At 40.0% G+C, this 14,084-nt stretch overlaps 1 protein-coding gene across 5 annotated transcripts in view; it reads left to right on the top strand.

Moving 5' to 3' along the window:
- Window positions 1–14,084, top strand: part of nrxn2b (neurexin 2b) — a 966,013-nt gene that overhangs the window by 115,949 nt on the left and 835,980 nt on the right. For all 5 annotated transcript variants that reach the window (XM_061710648.1, XM_061710646.1, XM_061710647.1 and 2 more), the window contains exon 2: window positions 3,598–4,970. In XM_061710648.1, coding sequence (XP_061566632.1) covers window positions 4,259–4,970 — 712 coding nt within the window. In that variant the 5' untranslated portion in view covers window positions 3,598–4,258. The remainder of the gene's footprint in view (window positions 1–3,597; window positions 4,971–14,084) is intronic.

The following is a 14,084-nucleotide window of genomic DNA, read 5'->3' as shown; positions in this document are numbered from 1 at the left end:
CTACATGAATTTACTGAAGCTTGAATGCTGCTCCTCACTTGTACGTCTCCTTGGGTAAACGCATCACCCAGTCAGGGGTGGAAAGTAACAAATTACATTTACTTTACGTTTTTGAAATATGTAATTTTTACTTTTACTCGAGTACATTTTGACCCAAGTATTTTACTTCGCTACATTTGAACCCCCTCACGTTACTGAGTACAAAATCTATGGTGAAAAAATTAAATGCGGGCAGAAACCAGCCACAAAAACCCTTGGCCAAACTTTTGCCTGCATGGCAGAATGGAGCTTTCAGCATTCAAGACATCAGCATGTAAAAAAATGTACTCGAACAAGTGTGGATGTGTACTTTAATATGCCTCGAAGTTGATTAAAACAACTTGTGCTGGATTTGATTCGTGACTCATCCTTTTTTTGCATTAAATAACGGAAAGTAACTTTTACTCAAATTACATTTTAAATGAAGTACTTTTGTACTTTTACTCGAGTACATTTTTAGATGAGTACTTTTACTTTTACTTTGAGTAGGATTTAAGTAAAGTAAAGATACTTTTACTCAATTACATTTTTTCATTACTTTTTCCACCCCTGCACCCAGTTGACTAAATCAGTGGTTCCCAAACCTTTTCTGGTGCACCGCCGTTTGGTTTACAAGTTGAAGTATGAGTTGAAGTCTAAACATTTGTGGTAACACATCATCTCCGTATTTTGTCTGTGCGCGTCGGTATATGGCGTGCACATGGGGGACTGACGTCATGACTGATTGTTTCATTTGAAATCTATTAAAGATTATGCCATGAAGTGAAAATATTAACTTTCAAAATATATCAAATATGTTCAGGGCAGCAGCACACTCTTCCAAACATTTTCTTTTAACAAACTACATATAAAACACAAAACGCGCACGGTCCACACACAAAAGACGGTGTGTGCATGGATGAACCTTCTGCTTCTTTTGATTCTGTCTAGATGTTCGGGGATTGAAGTATTATTATTTTTATAATTATTTACTTTGTATGCTTCATGTTTCTATAAAAATAATAGTTATAGATCTTTTTATTGTACTGCTGTGAGCCCTGACCAGTCGGTTTGCTTCAGCAGCACCTGAGAGGAATGGCTTTGGCTATAATTCTTTATTCGTTGTGGTCATTTTTTTTCTTTTTCTTTTCTTAATACTTACTCATTCATACCCCTTTGTTACAGGGAACTATTACAATGAATTTACATGACATGAATAGTGATGAGGACATTGTTTGCCTCTGAACTTACTGCTATTGGCCAGTCTAGAACCAGTACCAGTTTAGCACAGGTTTTAAATACGAATTTGTAATAAGGTGCCGAGCCACTGGTGAGGTCATTAGTATCGTTATACTTAACGAGGCCACATGGCTTTCTTGCAGGTACTAAGAAGTCATGTGGATCATTAAGGTTGCTGAGCTTCCATGTGGGTTGTTCACAATTCGAGGTGTGAAATAACTTGTGAAGTCATGTATCGACTGCATTATACATATGAATGATTTATGATGTGAAGCTCTTCACTAATGTTTAGTGATTTTCCTTTCTCTTTGACACAGATGGCTTCCTTTACTTACTTTTATGGCCAAAATATGTCAATTTCTATACATTTGTCTTTATGGAAGGTCAAAATAAATACTGATGGGGCTGGATTGAAGTATTCAGGACTTGAAATGTAAATGATCACGAGCAAGTAGATGAAAAGTACAACAATTTCAACACAGACAAACTTGTTGAGACTAGTAGAGAATCCATACAATAAAGAAAGAAAAGACAATCTCAATGATGTCTTTATTATTTTGCTGGTGAGAAGACGCTCACCTTAAAGAGGGTTGGAATTTAGGAAGCTTACAGCTGGTTATGTGATATGTTTTTGTAACGTTACACATTCAGTATTTCTTGCGTGAGATCCACGTCTCTGAGGGCTTGCATTTTGCAATGTTTCAACAATTGTTTCAGCTTTCAGCTTCGAATTACACATTCCAAAAGAGCTTCGTAAAACATGGTTTACTCCTTGAATGGTTAGCATTATTTATTTATGTATTTATTCATTGCATACCTAATGGCTGTAGAAAGTGTCTCATATAGTTTTTATTTCATGTTTCTAGTTTAGGCAGGGACTAAAAACTCCAGAGTCCACAGATTTAATCGTCAACAGAACATCGAATCAGCCATGTCTGAGGAGGGTTGAAATGGTCTTTTCTTTTTCTTTCGAAAATTATTCAGTGTGATACAAAGCCTTTGTGCTTCACTAAAAAATCAGAGCAAGAGTGGGATTCTCAGTGACAGGGCAAAGGTTCTCGACAGCTTCGACACAGCATCCTGTTGTTATGGTGATGGCAGGCTTGCATTTGCTGTTCCTGTAATTCCTCAAGAACAGAAGAACTTGTACTTGAACACAGAATACTGTAATCCTTGCATATTCTGGCTGTTCCATAAAATGTTAATTTGAATAAAAGAAATCATTATAATAATTATAAGTATTAATGTACTTGTCAAGAAATCCATTGGATCTATACACAAATATGTATATTTAAAGTATTTATATTTAGACTAACTATGTATATTTAGACAAAAATTAAGCAGCTTCGTTGCTGTAGGAATAACGTGACTGTCACATATTAGAGGTAGTTCATATTTGCTTGTTTCAACAGTATAAAGCGGGCTGTTAAAAAGTGGCACTTCATAAATGTTAGTTTCCCACTGGTCTTTCTTTGAGGGTACGTGTATGTGTTTAATGTTTCAGTCTCGCAAAGCCCATGAGCCCATGTGATGTGCTTTCATGTTACCAGATCCATCTAGTAGTTTTTTGTATTTTTTTACACTCACAACTCAAAACATCATCTAAAGAAAAATTACCCTAGTGCTATTTTTCCTGTTTGTCTCTCACAGCTTTTTAAGTCCCCTCTGTCCCCCTAATCTTACTCCATCGATGCTGAGCTTTGCCCTTCCCAGATCATGATTATGCAGCCTCTTTCTCTCTCTGTATTGCTCACCCCCTCTCTCTCTGTCTTGCTTGTATGCCCACGACATCACTTTTGTCACATTAAAATAATGCAGGATCGCACAAGAGAGCATGAGCAGGGTTGAGGGTAGCGTTTAGTGTAGACTCTGTGGTGGAAATTAAATCTCACTCATGAATTAATAGCGGGGGATTAGGTCGCGCTCCAGGGTCAAGATCAGCTTTTCACATAGCTATTGACTCTCCAGCTCTCCAGTCTGAATTACATTTGATTTAATAATGTGTGTGTTTGCATATGCTTGCTTTTAGTGCCTGTGCCGCAGTGCTAGTTTGTGATTTACAAATCGACACACTTTCTGCCAAAAAGCCTCCGTCCGTGATCAATCTCTGTTCTGCCCATGAAGCATTATTTTTGCCCAAACCCTTTCCGGACTTATTTACCGCTTAACTGATGAAACTTTTTCCTTGAAGTGTTTGCTTTCACCTGAAAATGTACATGTTTATTTGTTTTGCATTCCATAGAAAACTTACGAATTTGGAAAGCCAAACATTGTTGTTCTTTGGAAAATGTGGAAAATGTGAGCGTGCAATTTACAGCTATTTTTGCTTTTCTTTTTCAGGTTGCTGCCTGCCACGATGATCGTTGTGCCCAAAGCTGTATAAATCGTCACATTACATCCAGTTTTGGCAAAGAATGGATCCATTATGAAATGAAAGGATTGGATGTTCCAAGAGACACCAGAAACCTCCATTACCCATAGACTCTACTGCTCCCCCTCTGTTTTCTCCAGCTTGCACTCCTGTCAAAGATCACAAGATCAGACTTCCCAGAAGCATTTGGCAGTAGCTGAAATTTCTTGGAAACAGGGCTTTTACAGACAAACAGTCTGTTTTTGATTTAGAATACGGCTCTTCAAAAAGATTTAAAAAAAAAACAAGCAAACAAAAACACCTGCTGTGTTGAAATTATTATACCCTCTCCCACCTCCCTTTTTACTCTTCTGCAATTCATCTTTCCCAGAGGTACCAACTGATGGAGGTGCAAAGGAGAGAGTCAGGATAAAGACAGAAACGGCAGTGGAGAGTAGATGAAAATTTGCTCGTTCAGAAAGGGGCTCCCTTGAGGATTACATTTCCATTGAATCTTGAATCTGAACATTTTAAAACAATTTTGGTGTACATTTAAAACCTTATATCCAGCATCAAGCTAGGCCTTAGCTCTGTGACCCATTAGCCGTCAAAAGGATCTAGTAGACATAGGAAATCTTTGCCTCTTTTAGTATGACGAGGGGGTTAAGATTACTGGGTTGGCCCCTGTGGCCTCTTGTCCTTTTCAACATGCTCACTACGGTGAAGATGCTGGAATTTGGCGGGGCGCCAGGTCAGTATGCTCGTTATGGGCGCTGGGAAGCTGGATCCGTGGGGGAGCTGAGCTTCAGTCTCAAGTCAAACGTCAGCCAAGCCTTGGTACTCTACCTGGATGACGGCGGGAACTGTGACTTTTTGGAACTGTTGATTGCTGGTGGTCGCCTTCAGTTGCGTTTTGCCATCCATTGTGCTGAACCTGCCACAGTGCACATGGAGACCCGGGTGAATGACGACCGCTGGCACATGGTCTTGCTCACCCGCAACTTTCGCGAGACCCTGCTTATGGTAGATGGGGAGACAAAAGTGGCCGAGGTTAGGTCGAAGAGGAAAGAAATGGCTGTGGTCAGTGATTTGTTTGTGGGTGGAATCCCACCTGATGTCCGCCTCTCTGCACTAACATCAAGTACTGTCAAGTATGAGCCACCTTTCCAGGGATGGATCTCCAATCTGAAGGTTGGAGAGATGCCTCCAACTTTGTTAAATAGCCAGGGCATTCAGAGTGACTTGGAGTACCTCTGCACCAAACAGAACCCATGCTTCAATGGAGGGTTTTGTTCTGTTCAATATGGAGAAGTTCACTGTGACTGCACCCACACCCGCTTCAAGGGGAAGTACTGCAAGGAAGGTAAGGAACCTTTGTACCACCCCTGCTCAATGTGGATTTTGTTGCAGTGTTATGATTAAATAATGATTAGGTGTGTGGGCTCTCCTTACTATGGCCTGTCTAATTTGTCTGAAAGATATACAATACTATGGTTGACATGGAAGAAACTTTCAGTACTATAAGGTATCTAACCTATGGAATCTTGTGGTCTGTGGGCTCATCTGTCCATAGCACATTGTTCTAGACATCTTCTGGTTTTATCAGATGCAGCGAGGCATTCCTAAGCCTTGGCATGTGTGATGTTGTTGGTTCTTTGTTTTGGGGTTTTTTTTGAGAAAAGAGGCCTTCTCCAACCAACCCTTCTGATCAAAGCACTCTTCAGTCTTTTGTAATTAAATTTTCATTAACTTAAACATTTATCATACCCATAGTAGGCCTATGGATTGTGAGAATTGGCTTTTGAGTGTATTACATTTTCTCTGAGTATCGCAGATCTCAAATCTTGGAGGGAACTTGGAAGAATGTCATTTTTGATGCCAAATGAAATGATATGCACAGCTTTAAAGGAGTTTTAAAGGAGGAGTCTGTAAGAGTCTGTAAGAATTGGCCAAAACTGGTACTGCAGTCACTTTCAAAATATTGTTGAGCGGCGTGTACCCTCCCCCTCCTCCCCCGACCAGAGGTTGCCAGGTAGGCTGCAGAATGCAGCAGGAACGTAGGCTGCCATGGCTGCGATAATTAGAGCCGAGCTGGCAACCCGGATGCCGAAACAATACTGACTTGGTGATTGGGAGATAGGTGGAGGGTGGAGCTTCAGGCCAAAACAAAAAATGACAACATAAACATCAGTTGAGGGCTGCAACTCCTCTTTTTAAACTGGAATATCCTGGCTTGAGTGCTGTTGTCAGTGACATAAGTATTTGAAATTAACATGATTTTTAAATGTCTGTTGACATATCGGGGTCATTTTATGATTCGTTTTATTATTGCTCTTACATACAGCTCCTTTAACAAAGCATTTAGTTGTTACTGGTTGTAAGTTAGATTTCATCAACATTCAGAGCACCTACCATACTGTATGTTGTTTTGATGGTTAATGTGAAATGAGTTGCATGTCGCTGAGTCAGTTTAGTATAAACTGTGTGTGAAAAATGGAGTTGTGCTGATAATTCAAGAGATAAATGAAAGGCTGGCTGCAGGGTGATTACGGAGCTAAATATTTGTTTAAATAGTGATGTGCAGTACACTCCTTTACTGCCTCAACTTGGAAATGTTGCTGACAAGCTATGCTGACTATGTATGCCATCACAGAAAATACATTTTTTTTTTGCCATAGTGACTAACTTTCTTTTAGCAATGTCATGATGCAGCAATTTAGGCAATTGGGAGGCAATTTAAATTGGAAGGACATTTTAAGTGTTTCAGGCTTCCTGAACTAGCTTTGTCAGGCTGACATCCAGCTATTTTGTTATGCTCTCATCAAAACAGCTTTCTTCAAGCTCTTTGCTCAAAAAGATGGCATGGTTTAACACTTTTAATCCCAGGACTAAAGCATATGTTTTATACTTTCTACAAGGGCTAGTTTCAGTATGGCTGAATGTTTTGGAAACCGTATTTAACGTCAAAGTTTCCATAAAAAATTCACATGCAAGAGTGGACTACTCTTGCATTTACAATTACTTTGCAATACCTCTGCATCCCTTCACTGTTAGTTGTGCATTACCTTACAATTTTCTTCAGCTAAGACTGTTTCCAGTGGCTGCGGTGGGTAGGAAAGGCACTTCACGTGACAGCCTGTGAGGAAATAAAATTTTTGAACCGTTAAAACATGAACAGGTCATTAAATAATACATTGTTATTATATTTGTATCTTAATTAGAGATCTTATAGCTATCAACTCTTCTGTGATGATGACATCTTGTCAGGACCAGTGATGCTGTGTATTTACAAATCGTCAGTAGGTCAGTGGTGGTGGCAATAAGCAGCGGTAAAGCTGTAGCATCTGCCAAACTGTGGCAGTGGTTACAAACCACAGAAGATGCCCTGGCAGGCTTTGACCGTTGATGCTAGATCCCCAAACTTGGTGTGAAGCTTAAGTGCCACTGTAATTGCTGCTGCCATTATTTAACCCGGTCCCAGCTGAAAAATTATGAAAGTGATGCAAAGATCTTGTACAGGAATGCGGACATTTCATGCGAAGAGAATACAAGAGTAGGAATGTAAAAAGCACTGCGAGGAAACACAAATAAATGTGTTCCCCGTCCTTTAGGGTGCCCTGCACTTTCTCTTTCTGTTCTGTTTTAAAACTCAGGGTCCCTTCTTCAGTGACACATCCTGTTTCCATATCTATTTTTTCTCCTCTAGCTCTTGTTCTTGTGAGATGTTCATCCATCTCTTTTTCCTCTTCATCCTGCAATTTTTGACTCTGCCCTTTTACCTTCTCTGTCAAGGCTATCTAGGCTCTCCACCTCTCTTCACATCACTCTTTACTCCTCATGAGTTTTCTTCCTCACTCCCCTTATCGCGCACCCCCCCCCATCCCCCCCATCCCCCCCCCCATCCCCCCCATCCCCCCCCCCCCCCCCCCTTTACCACCTGTCAAAAGCTTCAGTCCTACATCTTGTCCTCCTGCACTTATCTCCTTTTCTCATTTGTGAATTCCTTCATTCTCTGTGGCTTGTTGCAATGTTGCATTTCAATATTTAGGATAATGAAAAGCTTGTAAGTCCTACTTTCTCTTTTGTGAATAAATTGCTCATCAGTAGTCTTTAAATTTGTAGATTGTTATTTTGCCACCAGCAATTATATAGCACTTCCTTAAATCTTTACCAATGCTACAAAGAAAATAAACACAAATAAAATATTTTGTTCAAAATTCTTTGAATGGGCCTGAAGTAAAATGCTAGGGGAAAAAATTGACACCTTTTAGAAATGTTTAGAGATACTGTTTCGTTTGGGTTGCAAAGGAAAACAATATTCTAAAGCAAAGTCTAACATTTCATATTGGTCACTTATAGCTGATTTTAGGTCCAAGTAATGTCACTGCCAGACAGTCATGTCGTTCTCTCTGTTTTTGTCTGTTTCATGTTCAGAGCTCCTGTGATTTGTGAAGGCTTTCCCTTCTTTATGTCTCTACTTTGTGTCAGATTGCTGTCTGGTTCTTAGAAGCAGCTTCTGCTGCCTGGCCATTGGCTAATTTGAGAGCAGAATACCAATGCAGTGCCACAATGACTGCAGGAAACATGTGTCCTTTTGAAATGGAGTGAGGGTAAGACAGAGTGGGAGAGATGAGATGATGGTAAAGAGGAGAGAAATACAAAAGGGAAATTGGGGAGAGAGCATTGGAAATAGTGAGAAATGGATACCCTCTTTAACATATCAGTTGGTTCCGATGTTCTTTGGCTTGAGGAGGTTAAATTGGGTCATTATAGCTGATTGTCAGTACTGCAGTGAATTTGTTCTTTTTTTTTTTAAGATGGGAGTTGGGATTTTTATGTTTTTCACTTACATTTTGAGCAGGATTTAAAAACCTTCAAAAGGCTAGACTTAGAAATGCATGTTAGGCTGTGTTAGTTCTGTTGAAAAATAGCTTCTTTTCAAAGAGCAACTGAATTTTATTGACAAGAAACTATATTTATGTATGTATGTGTATATATATTTATAAAAACATGTGTATACACATACATAGATATACACATATATAATTTTTTTTAACATGTTTATATTTCATTTTTCTACATGATTCTTATTGTTATAGTCAGGCATTTAGCTGATCATCTTCTTCACAAGGACAGGCATCAGTATTTTTTACTGGGAAAGACACTGTGCCAACATGGAGTTTGAAATCCTGGTTTTATTAGGATGCCTAAATCTATTGACCCTGACCATAACTCACCCAGCTGGAATGGAAATAGTCTGCAGAGCAAGCATTGTACACTGCTGCTGTCTTGTTTAGTTGCACAACTGCTTCAAATGTTCTTCTTTACAGTATTTTCAGTATGTAAAAGAAAAATGGCCTTGCTCATAATGTTTTTATTTACTCAAACGTTTATTACTGGGGAAGAAATGTACAGATTAAACAAAGAGTTTGGTGTTTTAAAGGGAAAACATTGCTTACTACATTAGAATAGAATCTGTTCATTTGGTTAAAAACAAACCAAAGAAACATGTAGAGGCAAAAGATACCCACAAATCATCTGAATCTAACTGAAATCATATTATATTCTTGCAATCTAACTTCTCAAATGATTTTCATTTCACTTATCACAGCAGAAAGAAAAACAAAGTTGAAATCACAGCACCACGACTGAATAAGGGTGGTGTTTGTTGCTTGGCCAGGACTGAGCTAATAAGATCAGATGCAGCGTCAGCAAGTAAATACCGATGAACTCTCGTCGTAGACGACATGGACTAAAGCTCAAATCCAGCAGTTCAATATCCAGAGTGCAGGGATGCTCCTTCATGGTGTCATGTCTGGAATTATGGTTTTCAGGAAGCACTGCAGTCCCTCTTCCCTCTTACCACTCTCTCCGCAGCCTGGATAGAGTCTGAAAGCTTAGCAGGGGGCATTGGAGCCGAGGGTAATTGTCTGATGCCATATTTTAGTAAAACACACAATCCCGATAATGTCACAATGTCTTCTCCAGACAATTTTACAATTACGTTAAAGGGAGGAAAATGATTTAAATCTTTTCATCCTGGCTTTACATTTTGTCATATTGTTACTGTATATACATGTATATGTATAAACTTATACCATTGGAAAGCCTATTTATTTCCCTTTTAAATGGTGCCTCATTGGATGCTTGACTGATTTACTAGCACAGCATGAATCATTTGTAGGAAACATGCATTTGTAGGATGAGCAATAGAGTTGAGTATTTAGGGTTGTGACCATGAAAAATGTGCCCAATCTTCTCCACCAATGCAAACAATTTATTTAGCCATTTACTCTTGTTTGGCATTTGGTGGATTGGATGATTGAGGTTTAAAGAACAACACATTTTGGCAAGTTATCCATTTAACAATCAGAAGCTTCAGTAGCCTCTGAAGGAATCATACACAGCAACAACAACCTGGCACCTACACTGGTCACACACTGCTGTGAGATGGCATCCCATTCTTCAACCAGCATTTGTCAGGCAACGTGGTTGTGTTGGTAACTTTGGTACAAACAGCACGCCCAAGCTGATCCCCCAAGTCTTTTTTCAAAATATTTGTATCACGATTTTTTTCCCATTTTATCACCCAGTGCTCCTACCTAAGTAAGTCCTGGGCATTACTCACCCTCTACCAACCCCGGAAGGGCCCTGCATAGAGCTCAAGTCTCCTCCTTACTTACTCCGCTTCTTTTCACCAGACAGGGTGGGGCTTCTCTGGCCAGACGTAGAGCGGGGAAGGATCACGTTATTCCAGCCATTTCCTCCCCACCACATCTGGCCAGAGGGGGGCCGTGTATAGCCCAGGTTTTTGTGTTGCATGTTTTTGTGCGGGTAGCTAACCAAGGGAACATGGGGAGAACATGCAAACTCCACACAGAAAGGCCCTTTTGCCAACCCCACCCAGGGTGTGGGCGCTGAAGTCATGGGGGAACTTAAAACGCATTCAGGAACTTATAGTACAGTGTTCCCAGTAGGGCTGCAACGATTCGTCGTCGTTGTCGACAAAAATCGATAATCAAAATTGTCGACAATGAATTCCATTGTCGACAATTGTCGCCAGACGTGTTTTTCCAACGGAGTGAGGCGTCTCACTTCAATAAAATCTCTGCCGAGAGTTGCGCATGCGCGATACCGTCTCTGCCGAGCGGTAGCGGGTAAACAGAATGACGGCGTCCCGTCCCGTAGCAGCTGCATGTAACAAAACTTCTAAAGTTTTGGAGCCTTTTAGCCTCGATACGGTAAATAAAAAGATGACTTGCAAGGTTTGCAAAGCAGACCTTGCTTATCACGGGAGCACGTTGGTAATGCACAAGCATTTGAAGAGAAAGCACGTCGGGTCTGAGTGACGGGTTTCAACAATACACCAGTTTTAAATAGGACATTTTATTAACTTTTTGTATGAACAGCGGCAAAGTTGAATAAAATATCTACAGGACTGTCTCAGAAAATTTGAATATTGTGTTCTTTATTTCTTTATTTTCTGTAATGCAATTAAAACAACAAAAATGTCATACATTCTGGATTCATTACAAATCAACTGAAATATTGCAAGCCTTTTATTATTTTCATATTGCTGATTATGGCTTACAGTTTAAGATTCCCAGAATATTTTAATTTTTTGAGATAGGATATTTGATTTTTCTTAAGCTGTAAGCCATGATCAGCAATATTAGAATAATAAAAGGCTTGCAATATTTCAGTTGATTTGTAATGAATCCAGAATGTATGACATTTTTGCATTACAGAAAATAAAACTTTATCACAATATTCAAATTTTCTGAGACAGTCCTGTATTTTTCATTGAAGTACCCATCTTTCTCGTGTTTATTATCATTTGCCACATAATTAAAGCGACATACTAAATTTAAGAAAAAATTACTAATTATCCGATTAGTCGACTAATCGTTTCAATAGTCGGTGACTAGTCGACTATTAAAATAGTCGTTAGTTGCAGCCCTAGTTCCCAGTGAGAATTGAACCCAGGACCTTCTAGCTGTGAGATAGCTGCACTACCAGCCCCCTGATCCCCCAAGTCATTAATGTGGTTAAGGTCAAGACTAATGGCAGGGCATTCCATCCTCTCCACTTCCACACTCTGGAGGTAGTCTCTGATAAACCCTGCTCTTTGCGGGCAAGCGTTGTCATCTTGGAGGATAGAGTGCGTCCTAGACCTGGATACATGGGATTGTCACTGGTTGCAGAGTCTCATATCGTGATCTTTGCATTGAGATTGCCTCCATTGATGATGAGCCTCGTTTTTCCAGTGAGGGAGATGCCGCCCCACACCATCCTACTGCTTCCACCAACAGATGTAATCAGCATCGCATTCTCCGCGTTTTCTCCACACTTTGACCCTACACTCCAACTGCTGTAGGAAGAATCTGGACTCATAGCTGAACCTAATGTTCTCCCACATGTTCAGGTTCCAGTAGATGTTTTGCCGACACCAGCACAGGGCAGTCATAGCAGGCCTCCTGGCAGCCCTATGAGACCAGAGCATTTTTTTTTTGCTTGTTTGTGTCAGCGCTGCTTTGAAATCAGCTGTGAGCCGCGAGCATCTATGAAGTGACAGAGCTCCTAGTAGATCTGGTCGTTCCTTATCGCCCGTCTAGATCACTTTTTAATTCTCTCCTCAGCCACCCACCAGGTTTATGAACATCTGCACCTCAGAGTTGGATCACCAAACAGATGTTTGCGCTGCCGTTGCCTGTTGAATAAAATCGCTGCGAGCCGCTCTCGTGCTGATTCCCGCTTCCTGATTCAAACGTCTGACGGCCCGGCCCCCCGACCAATCGGTGGCATGTAGTGTGATGGCGTCAGATACAGTGCCGTCTCAGCACGCTTAGAAACTCGGCAGAATAGATACAGAAAAAGTATCTATTTGGCACGCCTCCACCCGTAGTGTAAAAGCGCAAAATGAGGGCGTGGCGAGTCAAGTCGCGCTGAGTAGGTACTAGTGTAAAAGCGCCATTAGACAAGTGTCAATGGAAAACCAAAAAACAAGCCTCCTCCTTCACAAACAAACATCCCACTACACGACAGATTTGCACCACTTCAACGGAACTCAACGGAAAATCAACTTAGAAAGTAAAAGGCTAAAAGGAAAGATATTGCCTGGACCTGAGACTGATTGTTGGCGATGCTGCTGTGAAATATGTGAGATATGTGTGTGGGAAACATACAAAAATACTGTGCTTTCCCAAGGATATGTTCACAGATGTAAGAGACAAGAGCGTTCAAATTCTGACTGCATATCCAACTGTGAAAAGCGTTGTATCACAAGTTGTTTCATACAATTAATAGTCTGGTTGCTGAAGTGCTTATTAGTGGTCCTTATATACCACCGATGTGAGGAGATGAGAGATTAAATGGGCTGTTTAGCCTGAGCAAATGGCTGTCAGGTGTGTGTACCACATACATATTTTTTTTGGGGGACCACACACATTTTTTTAAAAGGCAGATGGTCTCTGCCTCAAGAGTTAATCTTTTCTATGGTCAGAGCTACCATTCTGTTCCACTGGACAAAGACAGAAAGAAGGGAAAACAAGAGGATAAGATATAGCCCAGTGTAAACCTTGACATAGCACTTTCACCTGGAGTTATCTCTGACGCATCATACACTAAAAGACAGACCCACCCTTATCCAAGTCATCCTCTCCATCGCTTTCTCTCTGCTGGACTTCACTGACCACATAAAGGAGCTGGTCACCTTCCTATCATCCTCCCTGACCACAAATTCCAAACCTCCACAATAGGGGTGGGCAAAAATATCGATATGGCAATATATCGCGATACTTTTCCAGCCGATTCAATATCGGTATTCAAAATTTGAATATCGATTTTTTTTTTTTTTTTTTTTTTTTTTTTATCCCCGATTTTTTTCCCATTATATCACCCAGTGCTCCTACCTAAGTGAAAGTCCTGGGCATTGCCACTCTCTACCAACCCTGGGAGGGCCCTGCACTGAGCTCAGGTTTTATTTCACGTTTTATTTCATTTTATAATTTATTTTTTATATAACACAATTGCCTGTCCTTAAAAAATGAAAAATAATGGACAGAGGTTTATTTATTTATGGATTTATATCTATACTGACTGATCACTGTGCCTGTCCTTGGTTTTAGTACCCATCTTTCTTGTGTTTATTATCATTTGCCACATAATTAAAGCAACCTCATACTAAATTTAATGTTAATTTCATATTATGTAAATAATATGAAAAACATACAAATATATGTTCTAACTTTAGCTTGTATAGTTATAATAAAACATTGTTTTGACTCAGTTTGTCCCATGAATTGTCACTATAATCTGATGAACGTGCAACTCGGATTTTAAGATCCATCACTATCATCTGATGTACATATATACAACTTGGATTTTAAGATGTGTAATGCATTTTTAAATTTTTCGGTGAACTAAGTAGAATATAATCATCGGGATATCGCATAATCGGGATATCGCAATGTGTATT

This window comes from Cololabis saira, chromosome 20 (genome assembly GCF_033807715.1).
Source record: "Cololabis saira isolate AMF1-May2022 chromosome 20, fColSai1.1, whole genome shotgun sequence".
NCBI classification, from domain to species: Eukaryota; Metazoa; Chordata; class Actinopteri; order Beloniformes; family Belonidae; genus Cololabis; species Cololabis saira.
The sequence above is the reverse complement of the archived record's forward strand: the minus strand, read 5'-3'. Positions and strand labels throughout refer to the sequence as shown.